At 41.4% G+C, this 20,821-nt stretch overlaps 1 protein-coding gene across 1 annotated transcript in view; it reads right to left on the reverse strand.

Annotated features, from left to right (window-relative positions):
* The window catches only part of SLC12A2 (solute carrier family 12 member 2), a 97,666-nt gene that overhangs the window by 38,718 nt on the left and 38,127 nt on the right, over positions 1 to 20,821 (reverse strand). The window contains 7 exon segments of the mRNA XM_062189231.1: positions 158 to 265; positions 4,370 to 4,521; positions 9,061 to 9,145; positions 9,244 to 9,371; positions 14,119 to 14,227; positions 15,808 to 15,918; positions 18,607 to 18,746. Coding sequence (XP_062045215.1) covers positions 158 to 265; positions 4,370 to 4,521; positions 9,061 to 9,145; positions 9,244 to 9,371; positions 14,119 to 14,227; positions 15,808 to 15,918; positions 18,607 to 18,746 — 833 coding nt within the window.

Here is a 20,821-nt window from a genome sequence, read left to right on the forward strand (position 1 = left end):
TATTAACATAAACTTTCTACCAGTCTTGATGTATGAGCATGTGAATGTCATACACATACTATGTGGCTGACACATGTAAATAACTAAAGCCAGTAACTCTCCAATTGAAAAACATTATCTGAATCCCTAGTAAAGCCTGTAATTTGAAAATACTGACCTGAAATATCTTGGGAGCACTCACAAGAGAGGCTAATGCTGAAGAAAGAGTGGCTGAAAAGATGCCTGCAGAAATTAGTGGTGCAAATCCCGACACCATGCTCATTACCTTAAATAGTGAGAAAAATGAAAAGTAAGTCTTAACATAACATCTTGATTACTCTAATGAAGAAAATGAATGCTAAGAATGACTTGATAACAAACAGTATTAACGGCATATTCACTACAAATTCTTAAAATAGATCTACCACTAGCCCTTATATTTAAAAAAAAACATTTCATTTTGTGAAATTTCCAACACACAAAGAAGGTACCATGAACCTCCAAGACACCTATCGCCGATAATCAACCATGGGTCCACCCCAGCACTCCTCTGAAGCAAACCTCAGGTCCCATTTCATGTGTAAGTGCTTCAGGATATGTCTTCAACAGCTATGAATTTGTGCAAACCGTGAGCAGCAATGCCACCGTGACAAATTAAAAACTTAATTCCTTCACAGCGCCACAAATCTAATCAGCATCAAATGATCTCTTACTTGATCTTCCTAAAAGCAGTCTATTCAAATCAGGATCCCACAGAAGAGCATTCGCTGTATCTGGTGGATGTGTCTCTTCCGTCTTCTTCAATCCACCGACTCAGCACTTCCTTCTCATCTTACTATTTTTACGCCATTTCTCCTGCAGAGACCCCACACTCTGGAGTTTGCAGACTGCATCTGCACTGTGTTGTTTAATCTGCTCCCCTTCTATTTCCAGTAAACCAGCAGTGGGTTAACCTGCTCCTCTCCAGTGCTCTATTTCTAGTTAACTGGCAGTTGGGTCTAGACGGTTCATCAGATCTAGGCACAAGTTTTTGGCAGGAATATTTCTTATGTGGCACAGTGTACTTCCAAAGCCCTGTTGGTTGTGTTTTACAAAAAAGACCTTATCCTTTAGAGCTGGATGAGGATAGGATGTGCAGTCTGCAATTTGCCTGTAAACACCCTGGGGGAAGGGGAGTCATCAATACATTTCTTTATGCGCTGACACCTGATGAAGCTCAGCAATGTGTAACTCTCTTTGCATACACGTTCAAAAACTCCTCTATGGCATGTGTTTCTTGAACCAACACAAAAGGTCTGCTCGCTTACGTCATGAGAAATAACAACCGACCCAATGGGCACTGTGCAAAACTACTTGACTAGACACTTCAAACTGTCAGTGCCATGAAGACTAACAATGGCTGCCATGTGTGGTCCCAGACGGCATCCTGGATCCAGCAAAGGAGGCCAATTACCAGGACTGACAGGCAAATGCAGATGCAGAATATGTACTTAGGTAACAGTATTTCACTGGCGTTGGATTTAAGTGGAGTAACTGTACTGTGCTTTCACAGAATTTCTTAAACACTTCAAGGTGACTGTCAGGGTGTAGTGTCCAGGAATGAGGTACGAAAGAGGATATCTGCAACATACATACAGATATACATAGATCAAGTAAAGGGGGCACAAAATAAATAGTAAATGGAACTGGAGGACAGGTGCACAGGAGCTCCTCACAGAGTTCCTTCTGCACCTGAATTCTTCAAAACACACAACTGCGCTGAGTGTGGATTCTCGTCCCATCAGCTTTATCCACCCATTTTCAAACTGTCAGCAGGGGTTTGTGACCCCCACCCAGATTCTTCACTTTTGTACTGGAGATTCACCTTTCATTTACACTGACTAAGAACATGCCAACTGAGCCCAAGGACATAAGGGAATCCACTATTAAGTTGTATAAGACTACTACACACTTGACTGTGATTTCATACTTAACACCACAGCTATGGGTTCAATCCCTGGCCACAACGCACTGAATGAAGGAAGAGAGCCAGGTAAGCATGCATGGATACACACAGGCACCAACACACACAATGACCAAAATCCAGTCTGCCAAGAAAGCAGAAGGGCCTTGTATATGAAGGGTTTGACTGTGACAGGACAAAGCATCTTGTATTTTATTATGCAATGATAAGTCAAAGGTTTCAGAGGACAATCAACAAAAGGCTACATACAAATTAAAAATTTTAGATAAACAGGATAGACCAAATCATTTTACTAACACACAAAAAGTTAATTCTACATAAAACAGCATAATAAAGTATAGCCTTTATTATACACTTTATGCAGACTTCACTTACACACTCAGACCAGTTATATTCGGTCCGCCATTCTTCATTTTCTGCATGATGTGATTTATATTTTTATAGGATTTCCCTTTTTGTACTGTTTTACAAGGCATTTTAAAAATCATTTACTTAAAATGAGAGAAGCATCTTTATTCATGCCACACTCCTCTTTGCTAGAATAAGTCCATACTAGATTTTATAAAGAGGATACACTTTTCTATTTTAAGGCAACATTACGGAAACCTGACTGGCATCTTCAGTTACTGGGCAGAGACCAACGTCTGTGCCTTTCACACACAGTATCTATATCAGAATTGGCCTGAATCACTAGCTGGACATGAATACTGTCTTTCATTCTGACCATTTTGCCTAGTCTTGTGACTACACAACACGTACTCCCATTACATAACCGGGCCTGACACTTGTAACTTCTGAAAAGTGTGCTCAACTGCTTCAAACTACACTACAGGAAACAAAAACAATTAAGTCATTAAAAATTTAGGTTAAAAAAATTTATTCTAGAATTCACACATTCTGCATAACACATGCCAGCTTCTGAATAAATCTGACTCTCAAGTATGGTTTTATTATGTTTATATGAAACTGAAAAAATTAGGGAGCAAACGTTTTATTTTTCATTTGCCATCAGCAGACTCACATATTCTGTAAGTTTCCCAGAGTTCCATCCTAGGACTTACTCTCAAATTACCTTCCTTATGTGTTCTCATGTCAGTTTCTAAAAACCCATGCCTTTCATTTCAACTGCAGTACTTTAATAACGCTATTAACAGCAGAAAAATGGATAGTCTCCAAATACTGTGGAAGTAATATTAATTTCTACATAGCTCATCCATTTTTAAAGCTAACTTGTAAGCATTATTTAGAATTAAATTCTATTGTTAAGTCATACTGTACCAGACGACTGTTTTACTTTGGCCACATCTAATTGAGTAACAACACTATTAATACTGATCATGTCTTTTCTATAGGACATTTATATACACAGCAACAATGGAGAATTGCTAAATTCACTCAATAGAAAACTGAACTTATTTCAGTTACTACGGATTTAAACTGCTTAAAATAAAAACAGAAAACTTTGGTATAATTAACAAAATATTTACATAAATGCTGAAAACTACACAATGTTGACAAAAGAAATCAAACGTAGATAAAAAAAGAGCCATAGTAAACATGTCAATTCTCTTCAAATTGCTACACAAATTTAATGCAGTTCCAATAAAAATCTCAGTAACACTTTTTGTCGATACACAAAAGATTATTCTGAAATTCTGTATGGAAAGCGAAGTAACTCAAATAGCTAAAATGATTTTGGAAAAGGACAAAGTGAGATTCTTTACACGACTTGATTTGAGGACTCAGACACAACTACATTCATCAAGCACGTGTGGTGCCAGTCCGAAAAGTGGACAGCAGAGAATCCACAAAAAGCCCAGGTGAGAGACCCCTTCTAATGAAGTTGGACACTCGCATCATACCCACACGCGCACACTCAGTACATCTTACATGCTGTTATCCAACTGGGACCCTGGGAGCCCTGTGCTCTTCAAGGGCCTCTAATTTACCCTTCTGTCTTCACCAGTTTGCCTGATGAGTTACCCGGATTTCTGAGTATGTTAGAAATATTCTTGGGGCCGGCACTGTGGCTAAAGCATCCCATACGGGCGCCGTTTCAAGTCCTAGCTGCTCCACTTCTGATCCAGTTCTCTGCTATGGCCTGGGAAGGCAGTAGAAGATGGTCCAAGTCGTTGTGCCCCTGTACCCTCCTGGGAGACCCAGAGGAGGCTCCTGGCTCCAGATCAGCGCAGTTCTGGCCATTGTGGCCAACTGCGGAGTGAACAAGCGGATTGAAGATCTCTCTCCCTCTCTGCCTCTTCTCTCTCTATGTAACTCTGACGTTCAAATAAATAAACTAATTTAAAAAAAAAAGAAACCGAACAGTCTTCCCTTCTCTAAGCTATGGCTTTCTTTTGGTCCTATCTGATAGTAGGGAGAGCTCTACAGGAGTACAGGGTATCTGGAGGACATGCATGTGATGCTCACCTGGAAGTTGTTCATTAGGCCATAGGAGCAAGGACTGACTTCACAAGATGAAAAGTCAAAGTTTAATTTGCAGGCTGCAGAGGTACAGTTTGTTAGCTCTGTTACAATGGTGTCATTAACGTTCCCAGTGGCATCCCGAACAACACATGAACCTGGAGCACAAGTGACAGTGAGAAGAATAAAGCTAACATGTATATTCATCCTAGAATTACATAAACTCATCAGGAGATTCAAGTAATGACTGGTTACCTACTCATGCCTAGGAACACACACTGCATGGGAATGTACTGTGACGTGAATGCAGAAAATACACTGGTCCCCAATATTTAAGAACTGTAACTGAACTTTTCATTAAAAATATTTACAGAAATACATTTAGAAACCTCATAAATACTATTATGAAAAATGATATATTAGCACCACTGTTTCTTGAGCCAGCTGGTCAAGACGTCCTTAAACATATACAAAAACAATGTCAGCATCGCATATGGGCGCTGGTTCGAGATGCAGCTGGAATGACACCTGCACCCACGTGCGAGACCCAAAAAAGCTCCAAGCTCCCAGCTTCTTCCAGGCCTGCCCCAACTACTGCAGACATTTGGGGAGAGAACCAGTGGATAGAATCTCTTTCTCTTCCTCTAACTCTGACATTCAAATAAATAGATGAGTCTTCAAAAAATACCCCACTGTGCTAAAAGACTTCCAAACAAGGAGAAATGTTTGCCTATACACCAACTATTTTACACTTCAAATGGGTCAAATCACACTTGAGAAGGGGGTTCTGTGAAGGAAAATTTAATTATCAATGTACTAATTACCAATGTACTTAGGTTCCTATTTGAACCTATGTCTCCAAAAGAACCACTGGAACATTAGCAAATATCTCGTCTTTGAGATTTGCTTACAAATAACCCAGGGGGCACAGCAACAGGGTATAGAACAAACAAGATTAACCATGAACGAACAACGCCTGCAAGATTTTGACACTGAGTGACAGCTATAATGGGCTCATCAGAAAATGCTCTCTACCTTTCTGTAAGGATGAAGGCTCCCATAGTACAACAAGCATTTCATAATCTGTAATAACATATCACGTACAATAGTAAAAACCATTCCTCAGACTGCAACACTTTAATAACATGATTTCATCGCATATGAAGTAAAAATTACAGCTATTACAGCAACAACTGAACTCGAGAAAAGAATTTTTCGAATTTTACAATAGCACATCTAAATACTAACATTTAATAAACCGCACAGCTCTTTATTCTGCAGTTTCTTCATCTACGCTTAAGAGCAGTGTTGCAGCACCAAGTTTCCCTAAAGCTCCCTCTGAGAGCACTGGGAGGAGGGCACGGCGTGCAGTCCTGAGAGCAGGGGGAGGAGGGCACAGCGTGCAGTCCTGAGAGCACTGGGAGGAGGGCACAGCGTGCAGTCCTCTGAGAGCACTGGGAGGAGGGCACAGCGTGCAGTCCTGAGAGCAGGGGGAGGAGAGCACAGCGTGCAGTCCTGAGAGCACTGGGAGGAGGGCACAGCGTGCAGTCCTGACAGCACTGGGAGGAGGGCACAGCGTGCAGTCCTGAGAGTAGGGGGAGGAGGGCACAGCGTGCAGTCCTGACAGCACTGGGAGGAGGGCACAGCGTGCAGTCCCCTGAGAGCACTGGGAGGAGGGCACGGCGTGCAGTCCTGAGAGCAGGGGAAGGAGGGCACAGCGTGCAGTCCTGAGAGCACTGGGAGGAGGGCACAGCATGCAGTCCCCTGACAGCACTGGGAGGAGGGCACAGCGTGCAGTAGTCTGAGAGCACGGGGAGGAGGGCACAGCGTGCAGTCCTGAGAGCACTGGGAGGAGGGCACAGCGTGCAGTCCTGAGAGCACTGGGAGGAGGGCACAGCGTGCAGTCCTGCGTGCAGTCCTGAGAGCACTGGGAGGAGGGCACAGCGTGCAGTCCTGAGAGCACTGGGAGGAGGGCACAGCGTGCAGTCCTCTGAGAGCAGGGGGAGGAGGGCATGGCGTGCAGTCCTGAGAGCACGGGGAGGAGGGCACAGCGTGCAGTCCTGAGAGCAGGGGGAGGAGGGCACAGCGTGCAGTCCTGAGAGCACTGGGAGGAGGGCACAGCGTGCAGTCCTGAGAGCACTGGGAGGAGGGCACAGTGTGCAGTCCTGAGAGCACTGGGAGGAGGGCACAGCGTGCAGTCCCCTGAGAGCAGGGGGAGGAGGGCACAGCGTGCAGTCCTGAGAGCACGGGGAGGAGGGCACAGCGTGCAGTCCTGAGAGCAGGGGGAGGAGGGCACAGCGTGCAGTCCTGAGAGCACTGGGAGGAGGGCACAGCGTGCAGTCCTCTGAGAGCACTGGGAGGAGGGCACGGCGTGCAGTCCCCTGAAAGCAGTGGGAGGAGTGCACAGCGTGCAGTCCTGCGACTCCCTCCAGCCCTGAAGCAGCCTCTCTCGTGTGCTTCCTGTTCTGATGCTCTAGTTCCGCACCTATGGTGCAGGGCAAGGTTCCACAGCTGCAGTGGTACAGGCAGTCTTTACTGGCCTATCTTCTGAGTGTCAGGGACAGTGGCTTCTCCTGCTGCACTAACTTAGTGCAGATGGAAAGAAGTGAGAAGAGCCAGCATATTTAGAGTGCTGGAAAAAACAGAAAAGAAAATAGGGGCTGGCGCTATGGCACAGCTGGTTAAAGCATCCCATATGGGCATCGGTTCAAGTCCCAGCAGCTCCAGCTCCAATCCAGCTCCCTGCCTGTGCGCCTGTGAAAGCACTGGAGGATGACCCAAGTACTTGGGCCCCTGCACCCTCTTGGGAGACCCATAAGAAGCTCCTAGCTTAGGATCAGTCCAGCTCTGGCTGTTGTGGACATTTGGGGAGTGAACCAACGGATGGCAGATTTCTCTGCTTTTCTTTGTCTCTCTCTCTCTAACTCTGCCACTCAAATAAATAAATAAATCTTTAAAAACAAAACAAAACAAAAACAAATTACTTATCTGTGATACCAATCATTTTCTAGGTTGTAAAAGAAACAGTTATATCATTCTTTAAATATTTAACTAAATTTTCTTTAGCTAACTTATGTATATGTATATACACATGACAGTAATTTTTAAGACACATATTTTGCTACTTTTCCCAAAGTGAACTCCAGAGATGTATGTATGTATTAGAGACAAATGAAATGCAAATTCCATCTAAATGCCAATTTAGTCTATCATCATATTACTGATGATTAGCCTTTCTACCTGTTATTAAGAAAAATGTCCAGCCTCTCAGTCTGAAAACAGATCTGTCAGTACTTCCATCAAATACATAAATATATGGCAAAAATGAACTTTTATTACTCAAATATAATGTAAATCTCATATTTTAGAGTCTATGACTTCATACTTTTGTTATTCTTTAGATTGTTATCAAGATAAAATATACTTTTATATTATGATTAAGGAATTTAACTATAGGAGCTGGCATTGTGGCACAGCAGGTTGGTCCATCACCTGCAATGCCAGCATCCCAGCTGCTCCACTTCTGATCCAACTGCCTGCTAATGTGCCTTGGAAAAGCAGAGGAGGATGGCCCAAGTGCTTGGTCCCTGGCCACTGGCATGGGAGACATAGATGGAGTTCCAAGCTCTCAGTTCTGGCCTGGCCCAGCCATTTGGGGAGTGAAACAGGGGATAAAGATCTCTTTCTCCCTACCACTCCCTCTCTCAGTGCAACTCTACCTTTCAAATAAACCAATCTTAAAAATTTAACCATCATCCTTGATTTTTCAAAACATTTCAAAACCACATGCTTTAAGTAAAGGATACAGTTTGGAAGTAAAATAAAGTATCACTGTAGGCAAACTATGTCAATTAATAGAAATGAAATTCACCAACAGAGTTTTACTGGACTAGAGTATTTCATTAAATTAAAGATCATACACTGTAAAGAGCCTTAAAGGGCTGTAAAGAAAATGTAACATAACTATTCTTACAACTGTACTTATGAAATCTGTATACTTTTAAAAAATAAATTAAAAAAAAAAAAAGAAAATGTAACACTCTCTCTGCCATGAAAACAAGAAATTATATGCCACGGTCTTTGGTAGCAAAGCTGCTGAGCTTCCATTTTCTCAGCTCTGAAGACTGGTTGGATCACTTAAAAACATTCAGGTTCTAAAGTGCTATCAGTCCATGAATGTAAAAAAATGATATTGAAATCACTTTCATTCAATTCAGTAAAAACACAGTAAGATTTTATTCAACTTATTTTGTTGTGATTCTTCAAAGCCAGTGTTTTCATATTATCATAACAAAATTCAAAAGTATGGGCACTGCTTAATGGTCTTGATAATAATTTTACTACATGAAGATAAAATCACTATAAGAAAATAAATTTGTAGAGTAACATTCACTTCCTTATAAACATGAATGTTTTCTATAAATACATCTCAGTGAAATTTAAGAGATACAGACTTAATTTTCTGATTTACTACACAATAAAACTTCTGGAGAAAATACAATAAAGCATTTGGAGGTTTAGATGACTCCTATGAAAGTCACCACTAGTTTTCTTTCTTTTAAATCTGTTTTTAATTACAATAGGCCACTCGTCTTTTTATTGAAATATTTCCGAATTTAAAAGTTAAAAAAATCATGAACATAAATATGTAAATTATGAAATCTCTGAAACATATAAAGAAATGTAAGGCTATTTACCTACAGATACTGCAATTCCTATGTAAACCACCGTAGTAATTAAAATGGCTAAGAGTGTTCCTTTGGGAATGGCTGACTGGGGATCCTAGAAGACAAGAAGAGGTTTTTAAGGCTATCTGTAAAAACGAGTGCAAGTGTACCACTTCTTAATTCGTCACCAGCACCGTTCTCCACAACACTTACCGCAAGGTCACCTGAGATGTTGGCTCCTGCCAGAATACCGGTGGCAGCAGGAAAAAATATGGCAAACACAGAAAAGAAAGTCTCTTCATCTCGAAAATCAGGTCCAAAGTTCTCATTAAATATTTCAGCTGCGGAAAACAAAATAGTTCTGTCAGTTGAAGGATAGCAGCTTAGACCCCAAAACCTCAGGCCTAGAGTAATAGGGGTATATGACCCCCAAGTTTTCTTCATTTTCTCATCCATTTCCTAACTGGAGTTTTCGTACTCCTCTTTTCTTGTATGGGGAGTAGTTTACAGCCAAAATGATGACATGGGTCCTGCCCACTTTTCTGTCTTTGTTCATGGTGCTTTGAGCATTTTTGACTGGATTACCACCAGTCCAAATGCAAAGCCAAGTATGGGTAACACCTTCAATCTTAGAGAACAAAGAACTAGAAAGGAGGAAGAAAAACGAGGAACTCTGGGTAATCTGGAATCTTTTTTTCATCCACTATTCCATATATAGATTTCTCTATTTCCTAGTGGTCAGCTAGCTGGCATCTGAGGCTCCTCATGAAGCTACCAGATGATTTTAGCCAAGTTTCCCTAACTAAAGGTGCTTAACTCAACAAACATGAAAACTTCAACTTCCTAGTGTTTTCAATTATTCAGAGACAGGCCCTGACATGAAAGCAGCACACTCCTGTCTTTTCAATATCCGTGTATGGATCACGTGCCAGTTCCACATCAGAGCTACTAGGTATCCCAAAGTGTCTAGAGACAGAATTCAAACAAGCAAAGCAGGGATCCTGCCTGCACGGAACGTAGCGTCTCAACAAGACACAAAACCAGCTGTGGTTCCAGCAATAATGGAAACGGGGGCTGTGACAGAGACTGAGTGGGATAATCTAACTCAACTAGGTTTTGGAAGGATAAAGAGATAAAACTAAAGAGGTAACACTTAAGCTCTTTACTGAGCAGAGTCAGTATGCAACAGGATGATGAGGGAAAAGAGCATGGCAACAGCAAGATTCAAGACAGGAAAAGGGGAGAAGGAAATGAGATTGGAGAGCTCAGATATGCAAAATCTTCCACGTTTAAATTTCATTCTAAATAGGATGAAAATCAACACAGGTTCAGAAATATGCACATGATATGATGTGATTCATGCTGTGACCCAGTGGGTTAATGCCCTGGCTGCAGCACTGGCATCCCATATGGATGCCGGTTTGAGACCCAGCTGCTCCACTTCCAATCCAGCTCCCTGCTAATGTGCTTAGGAAACCTTCAGAGGATGACCCAAATCCTTGGGCCCTTGTACCCACTTGGTAGACCCGGAACAAACTCCAAGCCCCTGGCTTTGGATCGGCTCAGCTCTGGCCACTGCAGTCATTTGGGGAAAGAACCAGTGGTTGGAAGACCCCCCTCCCACCACCACTCTAACACTTTCAAATAAATAAAATAATACATAATAAATATATATATGTAAATAAAATGCTGTGTGGATAATGGACCCGAGAGGTCAGCATGTGAAGCAGGGATACCCTCATGAGACAACTGAAGCTGTGCAATCTAGAGACTGGAGGACCCACTCACTAGAGAAGGCCCAGAAACCGAGAGGCAGGCAGGCAGGCCCAGAGAGCACTGGGATGCAGTAAGCAGGAGAGGCGTCAAAGCAGCAGCTGGAGACTATGACAGAGCAAGGGACAGCAACACACTGGTCTCTCGGTGGTTTTTCAAGCCATGAGAATACATGCCACCCAAAGCAAGAATATGGCTGGAAGGCCAGGACCGTATTTAAAGGACAAGAAAGAGTAAGGGGTACTAGGGGTAACAGACACGGTGACCCGAGTTACAACAAATGCATCACACAGCAAATAAAACAAGAGAAGGGCTCGAAGAAACAGGGGAACAATGAACAGGAATGCTGTTGAGGCAGAGGACAAAACACTGCACACATGCCTCGTGCCATGTGACTGTGACCTTAACAGACAGAGCCAGGTAAGAGGAGTTAAGGAGTAACCTCAATCTATGGAAACAAATCAGGAAAACCAAGTAGAGACAGCTTCAAAAACACAAATGGCTGCACGGGTGTGATGGTACAGCAGGGTAAGCTGCCACTTGGGACACCCACATCCCTTGGCACGCTGGTTCAGTTCTGGCTACTCTTCCAATGCACCTCGCTGCTAAGGAGCCTGGGAAGCGGCGGATACGAGTGCCTCAGGGGAGACTTGAATGGAGTTACTAGGTCCTGCTTCAGCCAGTCTCGGATATTTTAGCCACTTAGGGAATGAACCAGTGGAATGAAGACTGGTATCGATCTTGATCTCTCTCCCTGTCTCGGTCTCACTCACTCACTCACCCTTTCAAATAGATGGAGAAAAAAAAAAAAAAAAGGCAAATATGCTTGAAGGATTGGTTTCAGATTAAAGACAACTGAAGATCATGTAATGAATCACACACACACACACAAAAAGGAAATTGAAGAGATATTACAAATGAATAAAACACATGATTTTGGACAGGATCCTGGAACGGGAAAAACAAAAGTTGCCCTAAGGATCTTTATAGGGACAATTAGGAAAATCCACATATGGACCCTATGTTAGGTGTCAGTTATTGTACCAAAGTTCAATTTTCTTAATTGCTCTTCTCCTTGGAAGAGCTGTGAAAACTGAAGTGTTCAGAGGTAAGAAGTCTTGGTTTCTGCAACTTTTCCCAAAAGTGACACAGATATAATCAGTAAAAATGGTGAAGTTAGGTGAGTTAAAAGGATTTACTGTATGGTTTTACAATTTTTCTGCAGGTTTGAAGTTTTTTGAAATAACAAGGAATAAGTAAGAGGTCAAGATTCAATTAAGTTTGTCTCTATGAGCAGTCATGAGAAAGGGAGGTGCTAACTGGAGGGGAATAAAAGACAAAAGATGGCATTCTCAAGGGTGGGGATCACTAGAGCAAGCTTATAATAACAGAGGCAAAAGTTTTGAAGCAGAGAAAGAGGCTGATTTAAAAAGTCAAAGAAATAACATCGAGAACACAGCAGAGGCACCAGTCTTTGGAGTGAGAAAAATACTCCTGAAATCTGCTAAGAGGGGAAAAGGAGTGTTACTGGGAGGCCGTCACCTACACATCCTGCTTACTGCTGATGCCATCTTATCACCCACCAGGGCCAAGCAGTGTCAACCTCTAAAAACAGGTGCCTTCCAAAGTACACGGAGGGGTACTCACTGCAGTGAGAGCTACCTGCATGCAATTTAACTATTACTATACCACATAACTATGTAATACTTGTGTAAGTTGTCAGGGATGTGGAGAAAAGGACATGAAAAATCTGAATTAGCAGGAATTTGCAGGTACTTTAAAATCAACTAAAGTCATAAGCAGAAAACATTGCATTACTGAGGACATTTTTAGATGTGACCAATCCATAATTTTTTTAACACTTTTTATATATTTTTTTAACACTTTTAACAATAAAAATGACAAAAATAAATGTTCAAAAATGTACAATTAAAAAAATTAAGGTGAGAAAATCCTTTGTAATTAGAAGAAATGTCACAAATACAGTCCCAGAGGAAACTTTCCTCTCTACCTGATGCTATTAGCACTTGTTTCTGGCATGCCGAGCAGATTCCCCCTCCCCCAGTCTAGGGTCAGGAATCTGAAAGCCAGTTGAGAAGAATGCACGTACACCAGCAACCGGAACAGAAAGCACAACCAGCAGTGGGCACACGTTACAGGCAGGCGTCCTTGGTTGGGCTGGTGGGTGTCAGAAAACTGCACAGCAGGCTAAGGCAGTGTCGGGTACAGGCCCAACCAACGCTCCTACACACCTCCGATCCAAGTACTGCATGCTCTACCAGGCAGCGGCAGGGTCTGGAGGCCAACAACAGAATGTAAACCAACTGAGCTTCTAGCCTGCACAGTTTAGTTCAGCAGATTTTCTTTTCTAGTAAAGTGCACTGATCTACATTCTTTATCTCTGCACAGATTCCTGTGAGGAGCTCTGGATGAATCATCTCGGGAGAGAAGCAGGCCTTTTCTTCCTCGGCCTGAACAGGAGGGATAAACCCACTGAGAACAGGCAGGCTTAGGCATCTATGCGGCCAGCCTGTGCGATGCTACTGCAGCTCTCCTTCCAACTTCCAAATTTTACCTAGCAGAGAAATAGCCCCAGGTGTGCAGTCAGATGGGAGAGAGACAAACTTCAGGAACTAATAAGCTACAAGTAAATGTCGCTAGTAAAAGTTGTATGCAAAATGAAAAGCGTTACAGAAGATAAAAACTATGGAAAATTCGCAGTTAGTCGGTTACAGAAAAACCTGAATTGCAAGTATACCAAGAAACTAACATCTGTAGGTGGTTCCACAATCCGAGGCATTTGCAAGTGTTTTGCTTAAACAACCTCATCTGCCACATAATGTTTCAGTCAACCACGGAGCACTTATTCCTAAACACATCACGTAAGAGTAGACTGTTCAGCGACACCACGACCCTCTTAGTCTGTGGCAGTACATTCTATGATGTCTGTACAATGATGAAATTCCTAACAACACATTTCTCAGTATATGTCGTATTGTTAACACCTGACTGTTACATTAGGACAAGTTACAAATCCAATCATCAATTCCTGGTTACTTTCTTCAGTAGCACTGATTCCTTATATTCAGCCACCATTTATAGTTAATAATGAAAACGCCAACCTGTAAGTAAAAGTGAATTTTATGCCAGCTGTCCAGTATACATGTGGGCAAAATTGAATCAAGTTGCAAATAAGTGTGAATCATCAGACCAAACTCAATTATATTGCAAGATATCTAGTCTGTACTGCATCTGTTTAACAACAGAAAGCTGTAACATGTGCATCCTCAAAACCATTCTGCCCTTTTTACTTACGTTGATAGCCAAAGAAACCTTTGGGTTTCTTGCTTTCCAGTGAGATGAATGTTCCTATGACGAAATCAGCAATAGCAAGAAGTAGAATCACCAAAAGAACAATCTGAGCCTGCAATTTAAAGATTGAAAACCAAAGTCAAATATCTTGTGTTATCCTTTGATTTGATTCCACTAACTCCCACAGGAAAAAGATTTCTCTCTTTCGCCAGTGTTTCAAACAGTGCCAAGTACAAAGGAAGTGCTCAATCAACCTTGGTTAAATGAACAAACAGTTCTTTAAAGAACCATCTTAGAATGCACAATATACTGGGGGAAAGAAGCAGCAGCCAGAGTATTACCATATATACCTGGAATGAGTTACAGATGCGCAGGCCCTCCTATAAACCACACAGCACCACACATTCCAGAGCACTACTGGCTTTGTATCCTGGACCATTCTTTCCTCTCTCCTCCAGCTTACCAATGCAGTCTTTTTGTTTGTTTATTGTTACGGATTAAAAGAAAATCTTTATTTGAAAGACAGAGAGACAGAGAGAGTAAAACAGCAAGACAGACTGAGACAGACCAACAATCTCCCTTCCCCGGTCCATTTCCCAAATGCCCACACAAGCCAAGGTTGGGTTATGCCCCAGCCAAGGGCCCACAGCTCGGCTTGGTCTCCCAAGTGGGAGGCAGGGACCCAAGTACAAGCTGCTTCCCGAGTGTGCATTAGCAGGAATGCTGGCACAGGAAGCAGAGCCAGGACTGGAACCCCGGTGCTCTGATACAGGATGGAGGTGTCCCCAAGCATAATGTCTACCCCTGCATCTTGACACAGAGAACGTATTCGCCAGAAACACAACTTTTATACCAAGTCCAAATAGAATGGTGAATAGATGACTACTTAAGGAAGAGAAAACGAGAAGGAAAATGATGAGATGGAAGGAGGAAAAAATCAAGTAGCAATGGGATTAAGGGAAGGATGAGAACTATCTTTCCCCCTTCTCTGCTCATACCCTCCCAGAAAACCGAATGTTCAGGATAATCTGTGTCATCTGTGGGAGCAAGAACAACTAATATGTTAATCATGTCCCAGACAGAATGAAATTCAATTCATTTCAGTAAAGTCAGGTTGTTAAGCATACATGATTTCACTGTATACAACTTCACCTTCAACACACTGAGAAAATATGATAAACAGTACAAATATGAACACCCAACACTATGCAAAGTCCAGCTGTGCTACAACCTAGGCAAACTCTCAGACACATTCTTGGATGCTCTACCAATCTAACACGTGACTTCACCAAGTGTTTCCCAGGAAGAACGACACGGGATTCGTGCCTTCTGGGATGTCAACTGCAAAGAAAAGCAGTTCCTCCAACCTCACATGTGCATTAACTGTCAGTTATCGCCTCATGTCTCTTTTAAAATTAACTTTGAAATAAATTAGGAAGCCAAACGTTTTTTTAAACTACCTAATAATACAGACCTCAGCATTTCTACAAAATGCAAAACAAGATTGATCCTACACTTAAAACTTCAAATATACTCCACCTTATCAAACCAAACATAATCTTAGGCATACAGCTCTGTGAAAACAGCCACTGAGGTACCACTAGAATTGGAAAATATCAGCACACTGCACAGTGTTCCCAAAACATAAGCTCCCAAATTCCCCATATTGCGTATATTACTATCACGACTTACTTTTGATTCCCACTCCATTCCAGCTACTGAGATACCTAGAAGAATCACCACTGTAATGGCTCCAATAATTCGGATATCATTGATTTCATCTATCATAAGTATGGAATGTTCCTAAAAAAGACAGTTACAAATATAATGAGCAGTATTACTTTATATAAATCCTTACATTTATTTTGAACTATTTTAGGGACACATATGCCTAACATGTAAAAGATGAATAAATGCTTATTTAATAAATGAATAGGAAACTTAGCACAAAGGAATCACTATTTGCTACTAAGGGGAAATTCAGTATCTAATGATATCTAACATATAATTAAATTATCCCTATCTAGGGGCCGACGTTGTGATACAGCAAGTTAAGACACAGCCCACCACAGTGGCATCCCATTAGGGCACTGGTTTGAGTCTCATCTGCTCTACTTCCAATCCAGCTCCCGGCTAATGTGTGTGGGGAGACAGCAGAGGACAGCCCAACTTCTTGGGCCCCTGCCACCCATGTGGGAGACCTAGAACCACCAGCTCTGGCCCCCTGGCTTGGGCCTGGCCCACCCCCAGTCTTTGTGGCCATTCAGGGCATGAAAACCAGCAGATGGAAGACCTTTCTCTTTCTTTCTCTTTCCTTCTCTTGCTCTATAATTTTGCTTTTAAATAAACAAACATTACTGATATCTAATGTATGTTATTGATACTACTATGACTGACACAAACTCAAAAAAAAAAAAAACAAAAAAAACAAAAAACACCTGCTACTAGAAGTTTAACAATTGCACTATGACTAAACAGTACTACCAGTTAGGATGTTTTTAAAAGTTACAGAGCAGAAATGTAAACTGTGTTCACTGTAATAGGAGCTCATGCTTTTGACAGCTTTGCACGTTGCATGAGGAAGAGGTGAATTCCCCTTAATGCTATTGTCAAAAACTACACACTATTTCCATTCCACATGCAAATTAGTTGTAATATAGTAACAATGACTTTCTTTAATGTTCTCACTTGGATCAAAATTATTTAAAGACTGTAAAATCCCCATCAATCTAGTAAACAGTAACACTGAATTATCTCTTCTCAAATGATGCGAGGCACAAAATACTAAAATATTAATTTTTTTTTTACAACTTAGATGACTGTATCACAGTACAACTCAAAAAATTATGGAAGAGTGTAATAATCCCATGAAGCTGCTTCTTTTAAAAAAGCATTCATGCTTTTTCAAAAAAAAATCTGCTCATAGAAGTCAAACATAAGTGAGAAAATATAAGCTTGAATTCCAGACAAATGAGCTTAACACAAAACAAAATGAAACACAGAAAGACCCAGACTCAAAGATGAGGCTGACCAAATGTGCATAAAGTGTTAATATTTAACCAATATGGTAACAAAAGTCATTTGTAAGGGATCTTTTGAAACTGATGGATCCCATTTGATTTCATACACTTTTTAACTCTGCAAGGAATTTTAATTCCAAATGCCTTAAAAATAATCTGATATTAATTTAATTAAGGTCATCTCCTGTAACATTTGAAAAAATGTACCTGAAAACTTGCTTAAGGGGAAAAAACAACTGTTGTAGCAGAAACATCTCTACTGATCAGTTTTTACACTCATGGGCCATGACACTAAAGCTTTAGCTCAGTATGTTGTACATAAATCTCTTTTCTAATATTTTTTCAAATTTGCTTGAGTTCCCTAAAGTTAAATTTTCCACAAGACAAAAACATACCTAAACCCCAATTACATTTGCCAAGTAAGAACAATGAAGGGGCATGAGCCCTGACGATTACACCTGGTGCCACCTGTGAGCCCTTCCTTTCCTGCTGCCCTCGGCACGCACAGCTAAAAGCGCCAACAGAGCTGTTGGTCCATTCCAGCTCCCGTACTTCCAGATTACCACACCCTCCTAGAACCCAACCATGGCTCTAGGTGTCACTCAAAGCTATTCTCATTTCGTAACCACGGGAGTCCTATTTCACTTCTTTAATTACACACGTCACACTGAGTACAAAACCAGTTCTCTTCAACTCCACAGCAGTGTTACAACTGCCTTCTTATCAGCTCTATAAGGTTCTTCAAACCAGCAGTCTCATAAAGACAGCTTTACCTTCCTCCTGAATCCTCCAGTCGGAGATCAGGGCACACTCTAACTCCTCTTTCTCCAACTTCCCACGCTCCCTTCATTATCAAGTCCACACATTCGGCATCTTTATAGGTATGAGCTTGCGATGAGCCACCATCTCTGCTCCCAGAATAGCTACTACCTCTTCAATGGTCGAGCTCTCTAGTTCTGATCCCTCTGATCTGTTTGCTATTGGTGATCAGCTGTCATGGCCTCAACTCTAATCAACCTGAGATCCAAAGTGGATGGCAGACAAGACACACAACCTCAACTTGGCCCTTTGTCTTCCCCCCAGTCTTACCTGTCTTGCCATTTGTATTTCAAATGTTACGAAATACTTCATTTTCTTGTCGATGCTGTACATTTTCCAGGCTTTTTTTCTCTACCCTTCTGTTACCTTACCTGTGTACCTACTAATGTGTAAACTCCCTTCCCTGGCATCTCCATTCCTGCAGAGTAGTTAAAGGCCACACACACACCCTCCCCCGGCTTTTGTGCCGCCAAGGCCTCCTGCAACCATGTGCTGCAGACATTCCCTAATTCCTTTACGCATCTTCCACACTAAGCTGCTTGAGGGAAGTGCTTCGCCGTGAGCACACCACTGCCTGCCTATGCAACAGGATGAGGCACAGAGGCCCTAGATGACGATTTGGCAAACCAAGGACTGAAGACAGATGCGTTACCTTCAGCAACTCCACCACAGTTTCTGCAAATCCCACCACATACATAGCAACTGCAACAGCGTTGGCAAAAGCAAAGATCAGGCCAATCGCACCACCAAACTCTGGTCCTAGACTTCTGGATATTAAATAATATGCGCCTCCTACAGGAGAAAAAATGAAAAAGCACTGAAGTTAGCATTCAAAATGTCAACTACAATGTTTTTAATTCCACAAAAGTTCAAAAAGCAGATACCTCCAGTAAGAACAGCAGTTAAATTATCACACAAGTTAAGTGAACGTGTTCACTTCCTTCACAGTACTGACTATCCAGGGATTTCTCCACATATTAAGTATCCAGTCAGCCTATTTAAATCCCTACTTCCTCTTTTAAGTTTAGGTTAAAGTGGGCAAAAGATCCTTCCTTATACACAGATACCAGTATCATTTCCCAGTGGTTTTCTGAGTAATGTATTTAATCTTAAGGTAACTCTTTAAAATGACAGTTGATATTATTTCAGTCACTTGAAGTATGCCACTTTGCTGGTAACATGAATGCCGTGGTAAAAATAGCAAAGTCATGAAAAACTGCAGAGAACAGCCAATAATGGCATCCCAAAAAGGAGTCCTTTATATTCTAGTAAACTCTGCCTACATGGCAGAATAAATGCCACTACAGGAGCTATCACGAAATGCCCCAAACCTGAAAACCAAGAACGCCCAACATACAAACCAGCTAACTTTATTATCCGGAGTCAGTCAAACGCTGCCCAAGCCTTGAGAAGCTCCTCTAAAACACTGATTTAAATAAGGCTCCTCAGCTATAACCAAATTTAAGTTTTTATTAATAATATTGATGTTAAATAAAATTGTATGCATTTTTATATGATGGCCTTAATTCCTTAGACCATATAATGAAATGCCATTAAACGGCTGATCTCTGTCTCTACTGTTTGCACAGTGTAATGAACACAAACACAACAAATCAATTCCATAGTTTGATAACACAGAAACAGTACCAACAGACAAACATCATTTTGGAAACAGCTGTCCTAGTTACTCATTTTACCAATGAATTTTCATTTTCTTGGGGGATATTAACAAAAATACAAAGTGGGCCAGCGCTGTGGCCAGTGGGTTAACGCCGTGGCCTCAAGACCTGGCTGTGCCACTTCCAATCCAGCTCTCCGCTATGGCCTGGGATAGCAGTAGAAGATGGCCCAAGGCCTTGGGGCCCCTGCACCCACGTGGGAGATCTGGAATAAGCTTCTGGCTCCTGGCTTTGCATGGGTGCAGCTCCAGCCATTGTGGCCATTTAGGGAATGGACCAGCGGATGGAAGACCTCTCTGCCTGTCCTCTCTCTGTGTAACTCTTTCAAAAAAAAAGAAAACATAACCATTAACATTAGTATTCTAACTTTTTTGTGATATGAAAATTAAAACTTTCCCAGAAGTTTGAGCATACTTCAGAAAATTCACATAAAAACTGAAATTAAATATTTATTTTGGTACCAAAACATGTTGAAATCCATGCATATGTTTTCACAGTGTTTTTCCTTGAGCATTTTGAAAATTTCTCATTTTTGAACACTGGAGACTCCAACAATTTAAATAATAACAATGCTGTGAGCCAAGTAAACAGAGTAAATTCTGAAGATATTAAATCACATTACAAAAAATCACAAGGGCAACACCTGGAAGACTACAATTAGCATGGCCTATTTTAACATGTATCTCAACATTAAGAAATTATAGCATTTATTCTGAATATCAGTAACAGCAAATTAAGAAAAGTAAGCATTATCTTGATTTTATACTTGAGAAAATTATGTTTCAACATTTTAAGCTAACATACAAACAGGACCTGCTAAAAGAAAAGGATTCATTATGTGGTTTTCAAGTTTTCATGTTCTGAAATGTCAACTCTGACATTTTATAACTGTGAAAATCTTCCAAAAATTGAAAAACCTAAAACTTAACTCCCATTTTGCTTTTAAAAAGATTTGAATTTTATTTTTCAGTCAGATGCTGGCCTGTGCTCTCATCTTCCCCTACTTTTTCTACTGCTAACAGCTGCAGTAGTCTGCCCTATTCTTGCCACATCTTTCTAGCTTCTTAAACGCAGCCTTTTAATAGCAGATTTTAATAGCAGATTTCCCCCTCTTTTTGTTTTGTATCAAAATGAGGTATTAAAGACCTAATACTGGGGCAGCGCTGTGGCATCGTGAGCTAAGCCTCC

This window comes from Lepus europaeus, chromosome 4 (genome assembly GCF_033115175.1).
Source record: "Lepus europaeus isolate LE1 chromosome 4, mLepTim1.pri, whole genome shotgun sequence".
NCBI classification, from domain to species: Eukaryota; Metazoa; Chordata; class Mammalia; order Lagomorpha; family Leporidae; genus Lepus; species Lepus europaeus.